This window comes from Xyrauchen texanus, chromosome 41 (assembly GCF_025860055.1).
Source record: "Xyrauchen texanus isolate HMW12.3.18 chromosome 41, RBS_HiC_50CHRs, whole genome shotgun sequence".
Taxonomy (NCBI): domain Eukaryota; kingdom Metazoa; phylum Chordata; class Actinopteri; order Cypriniformes; family Catostomidae; genus Xyrauchen; species Xyrauchen texanus.
Window position 1 is genome coordinate 14713288 of NC_068316.1, and position 16136 is coordinate 14729423.

Consider the following 16136-nt stretch of genomic DNA (forward strand, 5'->3'; position numbering starts at 1 on the left):
GGAGGGAGAGGTTGATATCTCTACACCCCTGGAACTGCATTCTTATTTATGCCTCTTTCATCATTTGGATATCATGTTTGTCTTCACTGTCCTGTCACACTTTTTGTGCAAGAAGAATGCTATCTCCATCCATACACTGCCTGGTGCTGCTTTGCTTTTTGAGTTCTTGAGTGGTACTATAAAGGATGTATGAACCAAGCTTCCATTTGCAAGCCCAAACCATCTGTTATAGTTCTAACATCCACAAAAGCTGTGAGTTCAGATTGTACAGAATTAAATATTCTTTATCTACATCTCAACATGAGCCAAGGAGGGCAGAGAAACCGTGGCTCACTATTTGGAATTCTAATATTTCTTTCCAGACTAGTCTCGGCCCAGAATGCCTGCTGTGTAGGAGTTCCAATGGGCCACAATTGAGGGATAACAGATCTGTGTCATCCTCTGTCAAAATGTGTCTATCTTATGCCACACTATTCCACTTCATGATGATGCTGTGTATTACAGTTGCTTTATTTTGTGCTGAAACGATCCTGCCTGTTTGCATGCTTGCGTGTACATGTGTAAGTGTGTGTGAGAAAATGGTCATTTGAGGTGTGTGTGTGTGTGTGTGTGTGTGTGTGTGTTTTCCACTCTACGGGTCTTTCCCAATGTGATTTGTACCTTTTTTATACAGATTCTCTATGAGTAATATATGATTCTAATATTTAATAATTTTATACAACTAACTTACTTATTGTACATCTTAATACTTGCCAAAATGTGTAAGAATGCTGATAAATGTATTTTGTTATATCTAATGTATGTGGTCATATCAAATGTATTTGTTTTTACATTAAATTTGCTTGAAATCATTTATACAATATGGTCTGTTTGGTTCTCAAAATTGTGTATGTGAAGTTCTCACTGGTGGAAAAGGCTGAAATTATTATATTGGTCTATAATGAACGTTTTCATCATTCAAAGTTTCGACAAATATGAATTTTTAGAAAACAGAACAGTGTAGATTTTATAATGACCCATGACAGTTTTCTATGTCCCCTTTCACATGAGAGTCCTTAATACTGTATGCAGGCATACTCAAGACTCAAGAATGAGTAAGTGTTTGTGGTAAAACAAATAACTGTTTGAAATCTCTCAGTGTGCGTGTGTGTGTGCGTGTGTGTGTGTGTGTGTGTGTGTGTGTGTGTGTGTGTGTGTGTGAGTGTGTGTGCATGTGCGTGTGTGTGCATGTGCGTTTGTCTTAGAGAGAGTAAGAGACTTTTCTGGAGAGCCATGGGAGAATGGAGTGTGTGTGTGTTTGAGAAGTGCTGTTGTCATGATCAGGGTGGGCCATACAAGGACAGAGTTCTATCTCAGCCAAATAGGAAAAGCAATCAGAGAGAGTCGTCAAAGCCAGGGAGGGGTACAGGGCGGTGGGCACAAAGTCACGGACATATACCCATCACAATGGGCCACAGAACCATGCTCCAAAGATTAGGGACCTTAAAGAATTGGCATGCAAAAGATATTGGGATAAATGCCTGGAAGTTAGTGTGTGAAGTGGATGAGAGGTTGGAACTTCGGAAATATGGCAGGGATGATTTACAGACAGGAAAGTGAACTCATCCAAGCCCTACACACTGCCTATTATGGAACACTCCAACAAGTGTCACCATATCCTGATATGGAACACACATACACACTAAGAAAAAAAATTCCAAGAGAAATTCCAAAGGAATTCTACATTAGATGACTATGGTAAAATATTAATTCCCAAGAGACCAGCGATCGGAAGTCCTCCCTATTCAAGCGCAGCTGCATCACACATCTGTGTCTCGTGACATCACTATATCAACACTTGTGAACTTAGAGCGCTGTCCTTCTTTCGTCCTCTTTCTCTTGTCCTCTGTCTTCCTCTCTCTTTCTCTCTAAGATGCGAGAAACCTCCTCCTTCCTCCTGGACTGCAGTCAGCGAGAGGACAGAAGTCACATCCACCCACAATCCCATCCTGACTATCAGCTACAGACAAGAAGTGATACAAGGGAAAAATAAGGTGAGTGTTCTAGTGGGTGGACTGATCACAGGGGACAAAAAAATGAGTACACATGAAAACACAAAAACAGAACTCCCTCGGGATCCACATTGGCAACACAAGTGCATCTGCTCTCAGTTCTTTAGAATTCTGAAGAGGTCTACTTTTGAAGAAATTCCTGTTGTCGTTAGACAAGGGAGATTCCTATCTGATTACTGGAATAAAATTAAATGATTAAATGAGGCTAGCATCTATTGTTCCTCATACTTAGGTATCTGAACAAATCCCTAACCTAAGTCTTAAAGGGATAATTCACCCAAAAATGAACAAATTCTCTCATAATAGAAACACTTTTTTTTTTTAAATATCTTAGCTCTGTAGGTCCATACAATGCAAGTGAAATGGTGGCCAGAACTTTGAAGGTCCAAAAAGCACATAAAGGCAGCATCAAAATAATCCATATCTTCAGAAGTGATATGATAGTTGTGGGTGAGAAACAGATCAATATTTGAGTTATCTTTTACTATCAGTTCTCCTCCCTGCCCAGTAGGTGGCGATATGCACAATGAATGTGAATTGTCAAAAACAAATGAAGAAGAAGAATGTGAAAGGGGAGCTAATAGAGATAATGGTAATAAATAACTTGAATATTAATCTGATTATGCTTTTTGGACCTTCAAGTTTATGGACAGCATTCACTTACCTTGTATGGACCAACAGAGCAGAGATATTCTTCTAAAAATCTTTTTTTGTGTTCAGCAGAAGAAAGATTTTTATATAAATGATAACAGAATTTTTTTTTTTTTTGGTGAACTATCCCTTTAAACCTGGTTACAAAATTCATATTACACCATTTGTGCTTCAAACTAAAGGTTGTTATCGAGCTAAATGTTAAAATTCTGCTTAGACCTATGATTAATTTTGTGACGAGGTAATGTAACTACGTATATTTACTATTGTGAACTCCTTAAGTTCTCACATAAATGACTGGCATTATCAATTAACTTGATTTAAGCATTTATGACGTTCCTGGATCAACATCATTGTTTGTCTTGGAACAACATTCCTCTTAACATATCAGATTTTAGGAATAGGTTTATGCTAAATGTTTGGGTTAGGGGTTAACTGGTGACATGGTCACAGTGTTCCATGATCAATGTTTCTGTACCCAATGTGACGAGTTACTGACAAGCACCCTCTCCCATTAGACATCTTAACATCAATGCAAATGTGTTTACCTATTCCTGTAGCGTTACTGATAGCACATTGTGCAAGCAGCCTCAGGGACATGTATCATTTACAATTAAATACAACTCGCTTTTTGCTCTACTCTGTGTACATTTCACTGGAGCTCACACATGACCATATGTTCAACAACACTTCCAACTTCAAATTCTGGTGAGCACAGATTTCAGCTGAAGACCTTTTTGCCTACTGTTGCCGAATTCACAAAGAAATTGGTCTGAATTTTAAGGGTTAGATCAAGTAGAAATAGATCTCCATATTACTATGTATTATATATCTAAATGTATTACTATATCACTATAGCTATAACTGATGGTTATGTTGTTCCAGGAACATGTTATGCTGATTGTATTGCTCTTGCATTACACCCATGTCCTTTCCACAGAGAGGCAGTGTTTGTTCAGGGAAGTGAGTAGTCTTAAACTTTCTCTTGTGCTTACATGCAACCATTTGTTTGTGTGTTTCCACAGACTTTAGGGGTTCTGACAGTTGCTGAAGCACTGATATCCGGAATCTATCGCTGTGTTGCATCCAACCTCATGGGCAGAGATGAACTAGACATTCTTTTCTATGTCACAGGTATCCAAATAAATACCAAAATACTGTATGCTAAAATCTCAATGTTTGTATTGTCCTTTTCTCTCTTCTTCTCTCTCTTTCCCTTGCATTCTCTCCCTTCTCTCACCCCTTGTTTTTGAGGGATTGCTTTCAAGCTGTGCTAAATTCGGCCACAGTGGATGTAGCCTGTCCTGGTGGAGGGGGCTGTTGTCATAGTGACAGGGTGGAGGAGTGAACAGGAACCTGTGGGTCTTATTGTACTGCCTCCTCATGTGGCGCATTATTTGGAGAACGCTGGTGGTGTTCGAGAAAGATAAACATTATCTTCAATCAGGAAACCCTCGAGTGGTTTCCACGGGAAATTTAAAATAGCTAAAGTAAAAAGGGAGCCTTTACACTATCCTCTTATTGCTACTTGTACTGACAATGGCTATTCAACATTGTCATCAAAGGTTTAAAAAAATGCTGCTCGGTAAACACTCACAAAATGGTTTCTCCGTACTATTCTTTGTTTAATGGTCACAGCCAAGGCTTTTTGTTGCCTGTAGGTCTGAATACATTCTGTGTCATGAAAAATTAAGCTTCTTTTGTCCACCATCACAGATGTTGAAGGAGACTTCATCGCATCTTTAGAGGAAGAGCCCAGAGAGGGTGGGGACCTTCGTCTGGTCTGTACGGCCAATAAGCACCTCTATTCAGGCATGTCATGGTATAGAATAACGAATCACTCCACAGCATCAGAGGGAAGTTCAGTTCTTGAAGGGGAGCTTACTGAGGGGGAGTTCTCCCTTACTCTGCACCTTCTGTTGAAGAATGTGACCACAGAGGATTCAGGAACATACCGCTGTGCAGGCAAACACTTGCTTACAGGAGAACACGAACACCTAGATACACCAGTGGAGGTCACAGGTGTGTCTCAGAGAGTCATTTTGCGCAACATACACACACATACTCTCATTAAAGGAAAAGTTCCCCAGTAAAATTAAAAGTCTCTCATCATTTACTCATCTCATCAAAACCTGTATGACTTTCTTTCTTCCATTGAACTAGGACTGGGTAAAAATAAAAAATTTCTGTTGCGTCGCAATTTTCATTTGGACAATCCTGATATCGATTCTTAAATCCCAAGAACAATGTGAGGTAAGCTCTCTCCTATGCTGCGAAATGTTGCACTATGCAACTAAAAATGTCTGTGATTAGCCATTGGCAAGTACATTTTCCAGATTTTACTCACCAGTGAAGAAATTCAACACTGAGATCCTTTCACTGCGTGTTGAGAGAAAAAGTTTGGTTTGACTTGCTCCGTGTAATGTGTGTCCAAAGACAAGTTTCACACAATCCATTTGCCATTGAATAATGTCTCTTTTAATATCCTTTCTGTACTTTTAATATTCTTTCTGTTATAAGAAATAAATAAAAATATTAGAATCACACATAGCCATAAAGTGGCATAGAATCACACATCTCCCTAGGTTGAGATGGCATCAGTTATTTTAAAGATGGCCCTAAAATATAATACATGCAATTTCAAGACATATTTTGGAATACATGGAATTTGAAAATGTAAAAAAACAACAAAATTATTCCTAATATGATGACGCACTAATGATAAAATAAAATGTGTAAAATCAATATTTTCGTAATGTACCAAGTTCGGGAACTCTGTATCAATACCCAGCCCTTCATTAAACACAAAATTATTTTTTTAGCAGAAAAAATTCTCCTATCCATACAATGAAAGTGAATGAAGACATGGGCTGTCAAGCCATAAGATAACTTTGTATGAGGGTGAGTAACTTATGAAATGACGATATAATTTTAATTTTGGGGTGAACTGGTCCTTCAAGTGATTAATACACTTAACACTCTATTACTGTAGTATCAGAGTAAGTACAAGACTTGCATACAAGGCAGAAAATTGTCACTGAAGCAACCACAGTCAAATGTCTTACAGTTATCCCTATAAGAAGTGATGCATACCACACACACAGAACTTCAGACTTCTCTTAGATACTGACTTGAGTGACACCCACACATTTAGAAACAGAGGCGGAAAGAGAAACAAAGAGAGAAAGAAAGACAGAGCAAAAGGGGTCCTTGGGAACTAGGTCCAGGAGCTTCCTGCAGCCCCTCTCTCCAAGGCTGTGTGAAGCAGAACTTCTTTGGTGTGGGAATGAGCTCTTGTCAGGAAGAAGAGCACACAATGGCACTTCCCACTATGCCACATTTACAGGCTGCTTCACATGGCCAAAGAACAATCAGCCAATAAGCCACTGTCACAGAACAAGGAACGAGACAATAATCATTTTTGTCCAGGAGGAAAATGTCTGAAGCAAGAGTCCGTTTATTACAAAGCTTTTAATGCAAAAAAGGTATTCCGGTTAAATTCATTCCACATACATTAATACATGACAATCAAATCTATTAATCCACACAATCTTATACTAAGCATCTATAGTATCTACACTTGTCTCTCTGAAAAGTGTGAGCCTATCCACTGTTAAAGCAATAGAAATTATTGGTTGAGTTTATAAACTGCTGAATGTGTCATTAAGACAAAACAGAGGGATTTTGCTGAATGGCACAAATCCAATGGCTGCAATTCAAACATTCCAGTTCTCATACAACAAGCAGTCTATTCACACTTCTGTAACAATAGCAGACGCAACACATGCGCCCCTCATAAATCACTCAGTCACTTTATTAGGTGGTTACTCATAGTGCTAAGTGCCACATGTGACGGCAATTGTTTTCTGTGAGTCTCCCCTAAGATTTCAATTTTTTTTATTTAACTGAACTAGTGGACATGGAATGTGCTGTGGCAGTAATATGAAACGGTTAGGGGTGGTATCAAGAGGTAACTACATGTGACTTTGATACAATACCTTGATACTGAATCATTACCATATCAATTACAAAACATCTTGTTAATACCGTGGTATTTTTTTGTTAGTGGCAAAATGCTTGTTGACCCTGAGGCCTCTCTGTCTTCCTCTGAAGTTCTGCAGGCTCCAGTGCTGCTAAAAAATCTGAGTGATCACAGTGTTAACATTAGCAACTCAGTCACTCTCCATTGCCCCGCTCAGGGAATTCCACATCCCGTTATCACATGGTATAAAGACCAAAAGAAGCTCCACCAGTTGTCAGGTAAGACTGCAAGTCTGCACAACATATCTGAGAACTTATTTCAAATATGATAAATAACAATGTAAAAATATTCTTTCTTACCAGAATGCTATGCAAGGGCAGGAACAACTGTACTGTTTATGAATGAAATGTATGTGATTTCATTTATGGACAGGAATTATGCTGTTACCAAAGGAAGGTACTCTTCATATTGACAGAATTACAGCTGAAGATGAGGGACTTTATACCTGTGAGGCCACTAATGAGAAGGGATCTGTTGAAAGCTCTGCCCACATTTGGGTTCACAGTAAGTGACCTAAAAGGGATAGTTCACCCCAAAATATCGCCATCCCAGATGTGTATGACTTTCTTTCTTCTGCTGAACACAAACAAAGATTTTTAAAACAATATCTTAGCTATGTCTATTCATTCAATGCATGTGAATGGTGGCCAGAACTTTGAAGATCCAAAAATCACATAAAGGCAGCATAAAATGTATCCATATGACTCCAGTGGTTAATGAATGTCTCTTCATATCGCCAACTACTAGGCAGTTGTGCCCATATGATTTATTTATTATTTTCCTTCTCCCTTTTGATCTACTTCGCAGCAAATGGTGATATGCATGAACAATGCAGATCACCAAAAAACAGAAAAAGAAGAACTATGCCCTCTTGTGAATGTGCATAGTAGGACTGGTGAAAGTGAAGATTTATAGTAAAAAAATACTTAAATATTGATCTTTCTCACCCACACCTATCATATCTCTTCATATATTTATGTGCTTTTTGGAGCTTCAAAGTTCACTTGCATTGAATAGACTGACAGAGCAATTATATTTTGCTAAGAATCTTCATTTGTGTTCCGCAGAAGAAAGAAAGTCATACAAATCTGGAATGGGATCAGGGTGAAAAAAATGTATAATTTTTGGGTGAACTATTCCTTTAACAGTAATGCGTATAAAATTGCAATTTTTAATTCTACCAGTAATTTTACTTTCATATCTTACTTTTTACACAGAGTTAAATTTTATTTGCAATAACTAACTTTCTTAAATGGTTCAGGGTAAAATGAAATTCTTAAACAGCATCTGTGGGATGCTGTTAATTACCATAGAAAATAATTTGACTTGTGCCTGTTTAAAAAAAGAAATGAAAAAAAAGGAATGAAAAAAGATGGAATTTGACCGCTTTCCACAGATACTGATGATAGTGATTAGTTTGCTTATTTTTGTTATTGTTGTTGAAATAGCTCTCTATGCCTCTATACTTTTCTCGCCTCTTTCTTTTCTCACTCTCCATCATTCTCTGTGATCGGATGCTTCTAAACTCAGTGTTGAGAGGAGACGTTCATGCTGTTCTGTTCCGATAGGTCAGGAAGGAAACTGTCTCCTTTTTTCATTTCCCACAGGTGGCTTCTAGTTTTGGACCCTTAAACTGTTTAGCTATTTCTATGCATTAACAAAGGGGAGACAGAGTGTGTGTGTGTGAGAAAAAAGATGAATTAGTCAACAATGTTTGACTAGTTTGACAAAATGCTCCTTACGGATATGGTATATTACTGTTAGATGGATACAAAAACATAGAGGCCTTAACGGGAACATTTACAGCAACCTAAATAGCCTTTTTAAACTGTTATGTTCTCTCTTCAAATATGTATATTCTGTGAGTGTCTATGAATACACTTATGTATTCTATAGGTTCATCTGAATTCCTTTCTATGGAGATCCCAACTCTGGCATCTACATGTGTGGTGGCCACTCTCTACTGGCTGCTTCTTACACTTCTGATTCGTAAACTTAAACAGGTTAGAGCCAATTAAAATGTCCCTTCCAAATATGAACACCAATAGAACTTTATTTTTCATTATTTTCTTATTCATATTATTTGGATTGAATGATTGAAGTGGTAATGATCCTTCAACTATCCAAATCCTTTTACAATAGTTTTGTGTTTATGAGAATTTTAAAGCTATTCTTATAAATATAGGTCTAGAGAACTTTATTACTTTATTACATCTTCCTCAGTCAAATGTTAATGGCAGAGCAGAGTACCTGCCAATCATCCTGCACCCAGGGGAGGAGCCTCTGGATGAGAACTGCGATAGGTTACATTATGACCCTGCCCAATGGGAGTTTCCACGTGACCACCTTAAATTGGGTAAATTGTGTGTATGTATGGGTGTTTATGTGCTTTTAAATTTATTTTGGTATTGCCGTTGTTGTGCTGTATACTGATGTAGGACTGATTGTCCCATTCTCCAGAAAAGCCCCTGGGGCGAGGGGCATTTGGGCGAGTAATGCAGGCATCAGCTTTTGGCATTCGCAATTCAGCCAGCTGCACCACAGTGGCAGTCAAAATGCTTAAAGGTACATTCTAAAACCTGTTAAATAAACCAACTTACTGTTTAAAATACAGGCATTAGATTATGTAAGGTCATCACTCTGGTGAATGATCATACTCTGAATCTCATGGGTTTTGTCTGTGATGTCCCTGCAGATGGTGCTACACCCAGTGAACACAAGGCTCTGATGACGGAACTCAAGATCCTCAATCATATTGGTCATCACCTAAATGTGGTCAATCTTCTGGGTGCATGCACCAAACCAGGAGGTGTGTGCATGTTACCATAACTGTGTTGCAATATTCTCTGAAAACCTCAATGTTGGGGTTTTGTTATAAACCAATTGTGACTATCTAGTAAAGAAATAAATAAATTGGAAGATATTATCTATAAGGAAATATATAAATACATTTATATTAATCACAATACAGAGAGGGAATTACTATTCTATAATAGCTAAGACTATTGTTCTGTATGTATTTATATATTATACTTTGTGTGCTGTCTGATTCAGGGCCTCTGATGGTCATAGTGGAATTCTGCAAGTTCGGCAACCTGTCTGCATACCTTAAGAGCAAACGAGAGGTGTTCCTTTTAAATAGGGTTAGTCTACCTATCCATCCATTCATTTATCTATCTATCTATCCATCCATCCATCCACCCGCCCATCCATTCTATCTGTTTGTCTGTCTGTCTATCCATCCATCCTTTTTCTGTGTCTAATGTCTAAAATATAAACTCAGGTTATATTAAGAGAATGTCTCAGTGATGGTGGTTTGTGGTATTGTGATCTAAATGTGTCTGCTGTCAAATTTACGCCCTTCTCTCATTTCCTTGTGAAATGAACAAACCAGTGTTTACTAAAACAACATCTTACTTCCCTCTTTTTGACCTTATTTCTAAAGCTACTTACCTCCTTGAGTGGCCCCTTTAGAAACTGTACACAATCTATTGTGTGTTGTGGCATTTTCTTTTTCAAACACTGTCAAATGTATTGTTTATCAAGGAGAGCTAATCCATGATCAGGAAGAAATAATGATACAAATATACATATACTGTATGCAGTCATTGAAGTCTTTGTATTGTGCATTATTCACTGGACGGGTTCCAATTATCACTACCATCATCAATAATAGCTGCTTTTTCCTCTCACTGTATTGATATGAATGACTGCTTATCTGACTCAGGTGAACAGAGAAGAGAAGGGAAGAATGAAGGAGGGATGTAAGGGACGACTGGCCAGCGTGTCCAGCAGCCAGAGCAATGCCAGTTCAGGGTTTTGTGAGGAGAGAGGAGAGAGCTCAGATGAGGACAGTGGTAAGATACAATCTCTGAGGCATACGTGTTTTACTTTAAATTACAACTATGTAAATAATGTAACTTGATGAACAGGAGTCCTCCAGTAATCTAATAATCATTTATTTTGAAGCAAACCATCAACATTGATGCAAAAATAGATAAATTCTTTACAGAAAAATTTCACATTTTCAGGTCAGTTCATTCAAGAGAGATTAGTGTCTTGCTCAAGAGTCAGTCAGCTTTATTGGCATGTTTGTTAACATTTACAGTATTACCAAAGAGAACAGAAAGTAACAAAAATGTATATAAAAATATTCAAAAAAAGTGTACTGTATAAACATTTTTCAACTCCAGAATTCAACAGTCCATTGCTGCTTGAAGACCTGATATCTTACAGCTTTCAGGTGGCCAAAGGTATGGATTTTCTCGTCTCACGCAAGGTAAAGTAGCGTCCCCTTTATGTGACCGTATCTTTGTAGCTGCTATATGAGCTATGTCTAAAGGCTGTTGACCTGTTTGCAGTGCATTCATCGTGATCTTGCTGCCAGAAACATCTTGCTGACCAATAATAATGTGGTTAAGATCTGTGATTTTGGCCTGGCCCGAGATGTCTACAAAGACCCTGACTATGTGAGGAAGGGAGATGTGAGTGTACTATTTCCTTCCATTGATATACTAGAGAATGGCCAGCAATGTAATAAAAAGGGATGAATAATAAAAGACCTTTAAATGAATGTACCATGTTGTATCTTGGCATGAAGGCACGGTTACCGCTGAAGTGGATGGCCCCTGAATCAATCTTTGATAAAGTTTTCACCACTCAGAGTGACGTGTGGTCATATGGAGTTCTCCTCTGGGAGATTTTCTCACTTGGTAATGTCAATACTCTTTCCATACATCAAATAATTCAAACATTTGGCGCATGCCATATTTAATTACATTTAATTTAATTTAATAAAGTCCTACATAACCACAAAAGTCTTAATGTAAATGACCTAAGAACAGACCAGCATTTAGCGGAACCTACCATACAGTTATACCCAATTGTGTCCCAACTTGTAATGTTGTTTTTGGTTTGTGGTCAATAGGAGCATCTCCATACCCAGGGCTGAACATTGATGAGGAGTTTTGCCACAGACTAAAACAGGGAACACGAATGTGTCCTCCTGAGCACAGCACTGCTGAGATGTCAGTTTGCACCATCATTTACAAATGTTCATAATGCATTTGAATTATATAAGCAAATCTACAATACAGCTAAATGCAATTTGAACAAAGCATAGGCTTTTTTTTTTTTTTAAATGCTTGCAGTAATGAGATTTTGGTATTTGTATGACAGTTACAGCATCATGAGGGCATGCTGGGAGAATAACCCTGAGGACAGACCCTCTTTCACTACTTTAGTGGAAATACTGGGAGACCTTTTGCTGACTTGTGTCCAACAGGTGGGCTTACATCTCTCTTCTAATTGGCGACATGCCATTAACATCTATTATTTTTAACCCCAAGGCTAATTTGAAACGAATATAAAACAAACTGCATTTTCCTTATTGACCAATCGATTGTCCAATTAAGGAGGTCCCTGATTGCCATTTAGCTCACTTTGGGGGATAATTTTGTTCACACTGTTCTTTGCGTGGATCACATACACCTTCATATTGTTTAAACTCAAGATTTGGTCTCAGAAAAGTTAACTTTTTTTAATAGGATGGGAAGGATTATATTCCACTGAACACTTTTCTTTCTGGAGAGAGCAACAATGTCTCAGAGCACCTTGACCAGAAAGACACCAACCAAACAACTCTTTGGACTCCAAGGTACACATGATTTCAAAATACTTGATTTCAGAATATGAAGGAATAATATGGCTAATACTATTTCCCTTTACATCTCAGCTGCATTGACTCTGGGAAAATTAAAGTCATGAACACTTTTGAGGAGGATCTACACAAAGAAATCCCTAATGTAAGTTTTTTAGTCAATTAATACATGCAGAGACTATTTATCAGAGACAGGCCAATATTATCATGAACGTGAGAAACTGGAATGCCCCAACAGTCAACAAATGTAGAAAGGAAGTCCCTCCTTACAGGTAAAAGAGCCAGTCACCTTTTATATACAGACTTTGCCTGTCAAATAACTCAAGAATGTACATGCGAAATAGCTGTACAAGCCTGGAAAGATTCATTGTTTTTTTTTAAACGTAATCTGCGGTAAAGAAACACAATGTATGATACCAGCGTTGTCAGATTTTACTGCTGATTTGAAATATATTCTTTGATCTTAATCTTGACCAACCATTTTGGAGATTTCGGTCTTTCCCTATTCAAGTAGATTGGAGCTGCACTTTCATGACTGGATATAGCTTCCTAGGAGCGTTTCAAAGATGTCCGCCAGTGCACTGACTTGGTAGAAAGACTTTGACTCAGGTTAAGTTACCTGGATAATAATGACTGTTTTATTCTAATTTAGAACAACCAGTCTGACAGTGGAATGGTTCTCCCATCTGAAGAGTTCATTCGGGTGAAATGGACAGACAGGTTCAAAACCAAAAACATCACTAAGTAAGCATCATTGGATTGGCCTTTAAAGTAATGTTAGAAATGCAAGCATTAACTTATTCCTTGTGACATTATTTGAAGCGTCACATACAATTATTTCACCATGTGTGTTGCAGGTTCTTCTCCAAAGGTCATAACCAGTGCGGGAGGCTGCCTGCAAAAATGCTGACTTGTATGAATAGTGCCCCCTGTTGTCATCAAGGGGATGTTCCTAATGCTTTTCCTTATGTTTGTTACTCAGAGAAGTGTTGCTGTCACCCACCAGACTTTGAAGCTGCTCTCCTTTACCCATGTTTCTAGCAAGTCAAGTCATTTGTATTTGTATAGCGCCTTTAACAACACACATCGTTTCAAAGCAGCTTTATAGTAGATCATGCATTAACAGAAGATAAAACTGTAATATATATAATGTCTTAGTCATCATCGTGTAGTTTGATAAAATACCATTTTTAATTGTAACAGTGAGCAAGCCAAGGGCAACTGTGGCAATGAACACAAAACTCCAGATGATGTTGATTCATGGAGAAAAACTTTGGGAGAATCGACTCACTGTGGGGGCCAGTTCTCCTCTGACTAACAGCATTAATATAATGCCTATATTACTTATGTATAGGGCAAGTCATGGTTTAAAATGATTAAACTAAGGGTTAAGGGACAATGTTTAAACATAGATTTTGTATGAACTCTAAGATTAATGACCAATGTCTTTTGAAGTTCACATAGATGCAATTGTCTTTGTTAGTTGTTTGATGAAGGGTTTTTTTGGCAGTTAATTGATAGTTTATGTATTCCATTTTAAGAGTGTAGTCCATCATTAGACTGAGGTGATGCAGGCAGAGATCAATGAGGTGCATCACAGTTCAACCTGGCCGGTAATTTCGGTGAGGTCTATCGTAAGTCCAAGGTTCAGGCAGTGGCATATGATGGATGTGTCCCATGTCTTATGGTTGGAGTTGGCAACAGTTCATCCTCTGAAGTCCATTGTAATGTCTAGCACACTTACATCAGCCAGCCTGACAGCAAACACCATCTAACAGCCATTACCATTTAAAAAAAATTTTTTTATCTGGACTGTTTTGATTCGGTTCCTTGTTTTGCTAGAATTTTTGAAAGCATTATTTTATTCCTCACTCTCTCTCTCGGACTTGTGTGAAACATTCTGCTTTAAAACAATTTCAGATGAAATGCTGATCAGTAGTTGGAAGTGTCGAGAAAGAAAAAAATATATATTTTTAAAGGAATTTTCTGGTTAAACTCAACAGTCAGCATTCCTGGCATAATGTTGATTACCACAAAAAGTAATTTAGATTTGTCCGTCCTTTGAAGAAAACAGGTTACAGTGAGACACTTACAATGGAAGTCAATGGGGCCAATTTTTGGAGGGTTTAATGGTAGAAATGTGACGCTAAAAGCACTTTAATTCTTCTGAGCTGTAAAGTTGTTTAAATCATAATTTTTTACAATGGTTTTAGGGTTTGTTGATATTACATCGTCATAACATTGGCTTTTACGTTACACAGAAAAGGTTAGCAAGCAATTTGAATCGCACAAATCATGCGCATATTGTTTACGTGTTGTGGCTATACTTTTGAAACAGTATTTTAACGTTTATGGATTACCCCATTAACTTCCATTGTAAGTGCATCACAGGAATCCATTGATTTTTGTTTTTCAAAAAAGTAGGGGCAAGTCAAAATAAATGTTTGTGGTAATCAATGTTATGCCACAATTGTTGTTGATTGAGCTCGACTTGTAGAACCTTAAATAGTCCTTTAAATTCCTGTATTTAAATATAATACTCTCACTTAAACCAACATTAATCAACAGCATATATCTTAAATTGTGTTTTTGTTTTATAATCACAGAGCAGCTTATTTATTGGTCACTGCTTAACTGTAGATCACTGTTTTTGTGCTGCAAAAGCCATATGCTGGAAAAGTTCACCATAAAATATGTATTTACATTTATTATAGTATCCACTGAACATACTACTGGATCTATGGAGTATTTAAATGCTGAATAAATGAAGATCCCTGGTTATGAATAATCTTAGATTTAGGGGCAAATCTAAAAATCACAATAGCTTGTTTTCCCTGATCCTTTGGACTTTGACCACAACATTGACAATGCAAGAAGACTTTTTATTTTTTATAAAAAAATAAAAATAATCAAGGAGAACACATAGTGGGATGCCTAATTTTTTTTTGCAATGCTTCCTGTAATAATGTACAACTCTACTGCGTGCTGTAAATTATTGCACGCAGTATTGTAGAAGAAAAGTTTGAGTAATGAAATAAGTTGTTTGTCAATATGTGTGTTTGGATATTTATCCTGGAACATCTTAAAAGGGATAGTTAACTAAAAATGATCATTTTAGTCCATATAATGCCCTTTAATGCCATCTCAAATTCAAACGACTGTTCTTCTGCTTAACACAAAGATATTTGGAAAAATAGGTTTTAATCCATATAATTAGGTCAATGGGGTCCAAAACTGTCAAGCTGCAAAAATTACATGAAGGTAGCATAAAAGTAATCCATAGACTTCATCAGTTTAATCCATGTCCTCTGAAGTGATATTATAGCTTTGGGTGAGAAATAAAGCAAAAAAAATCTGTCCTTATTTACCAAAAAAAAAAAAAAAAAAAAAAACTCACTTTGTCCAGCTCTACTACACACATTCATGAGACACTCGTTCACCCGTCCTTACTCTTGATGCATGCATGTTCGCATGTTCATTTGAGAAATTCCGGTTGTACCGCGCACGTGTAAGTTCTTGTGTTGGATGACATATGGGTGAGTAAATTTTGCAAATTATAATTTTTAGGTGAACTATCCCTTTAAGGGAAAATACATGGGCTGTTTTGTGCAGAGAACATGTTACCTAATGACTTCCACAAAATAGCTGCCCATACATCCAGTATTGTATTGAATTGCCCTACCATGAATTCTTTGACAGAACTTCCTCACATTGTTGCTTTTTACTATTTTAA

General features: G+C 37.4%; 1 protein-coding gene across 1 annotated transcript in view; it reads left to right on the forward strand.

Moving 5' to 3' along the window:
• The window catches only part of flt1 (fms related receptor tyrosine kinase 1), a 31851-nt gene extending 15779 nt beyond the window's left edge, over positions 1 to 16072 (forward strand). The window contains exons 11-30 of the mRNA XM_052113577.1: positions 1913 to 2033; positions 3728 to 3836; positions 4419 to 4724; positions 6816 to 6962; positions 7117 to 7248; positions 8641 to 8747; positions 8968 to 9100; positions 9205 to 9309; positions 9440 to 9553; positions 9799 to 9887; positions 10472 to 10601; positions 10938 to 11023; positions 11106 to 11228; positions 11345 to 11456; positions 11672 to 11771; positions 11923 to 12028; positions 12291 to 12400; positions 12479 to 12548; positions 13056 to 13147; positions 13261 to 16072. Of these exons, the coding sequence (XP_051969537.1) occupies positions 1913 to 2033; positions 3728 to 3836; positions 4419 to 4724; positions 6816 to 6962; positions 7117 to 7248; positions 8641 to 8747; positions 8968 to 9100; positions 9205 to 9309; positions 9440 to 9553; positions 9799 to 9887; positions 10472 to 10601; positions 10938 to 11023; positions 11106 to 11228; positions 11345 to 11456; positions 11672 to 11771; positions 11923 to 12028; positions 12291 to 12400; positions 12479 to 12548; positions 13056 to 13147; positions 13261 to 13444 (2476 nt within the window). The 3' untranslated portion in view covers positions 13445 to 16072. The remainder of the gene's footprint in view (positions 1 to 1912; positions 2034 to 3727; positions 3837 to 4418; positions 4725 to 6815; positions 6963 to 7116; positions 7249 to 8640; positions 8748 to 8967; positions 9101 to 9204; positions 9310 to 9439; positions 9554 to 9798; positions 9888 to 10471; positions 10602 to 10937; positions 11024 to 11105; positions 11229 to 11344; positions 11457 to 11671; positions 11772 to 11922; positions 12029 to 12290; positions 12401 to 12478; positions 12549 to 13055; positions 13148 to 13260) is intronic.
• Positions 16073 to 16136: the final 64 nt, after the last annotated feature.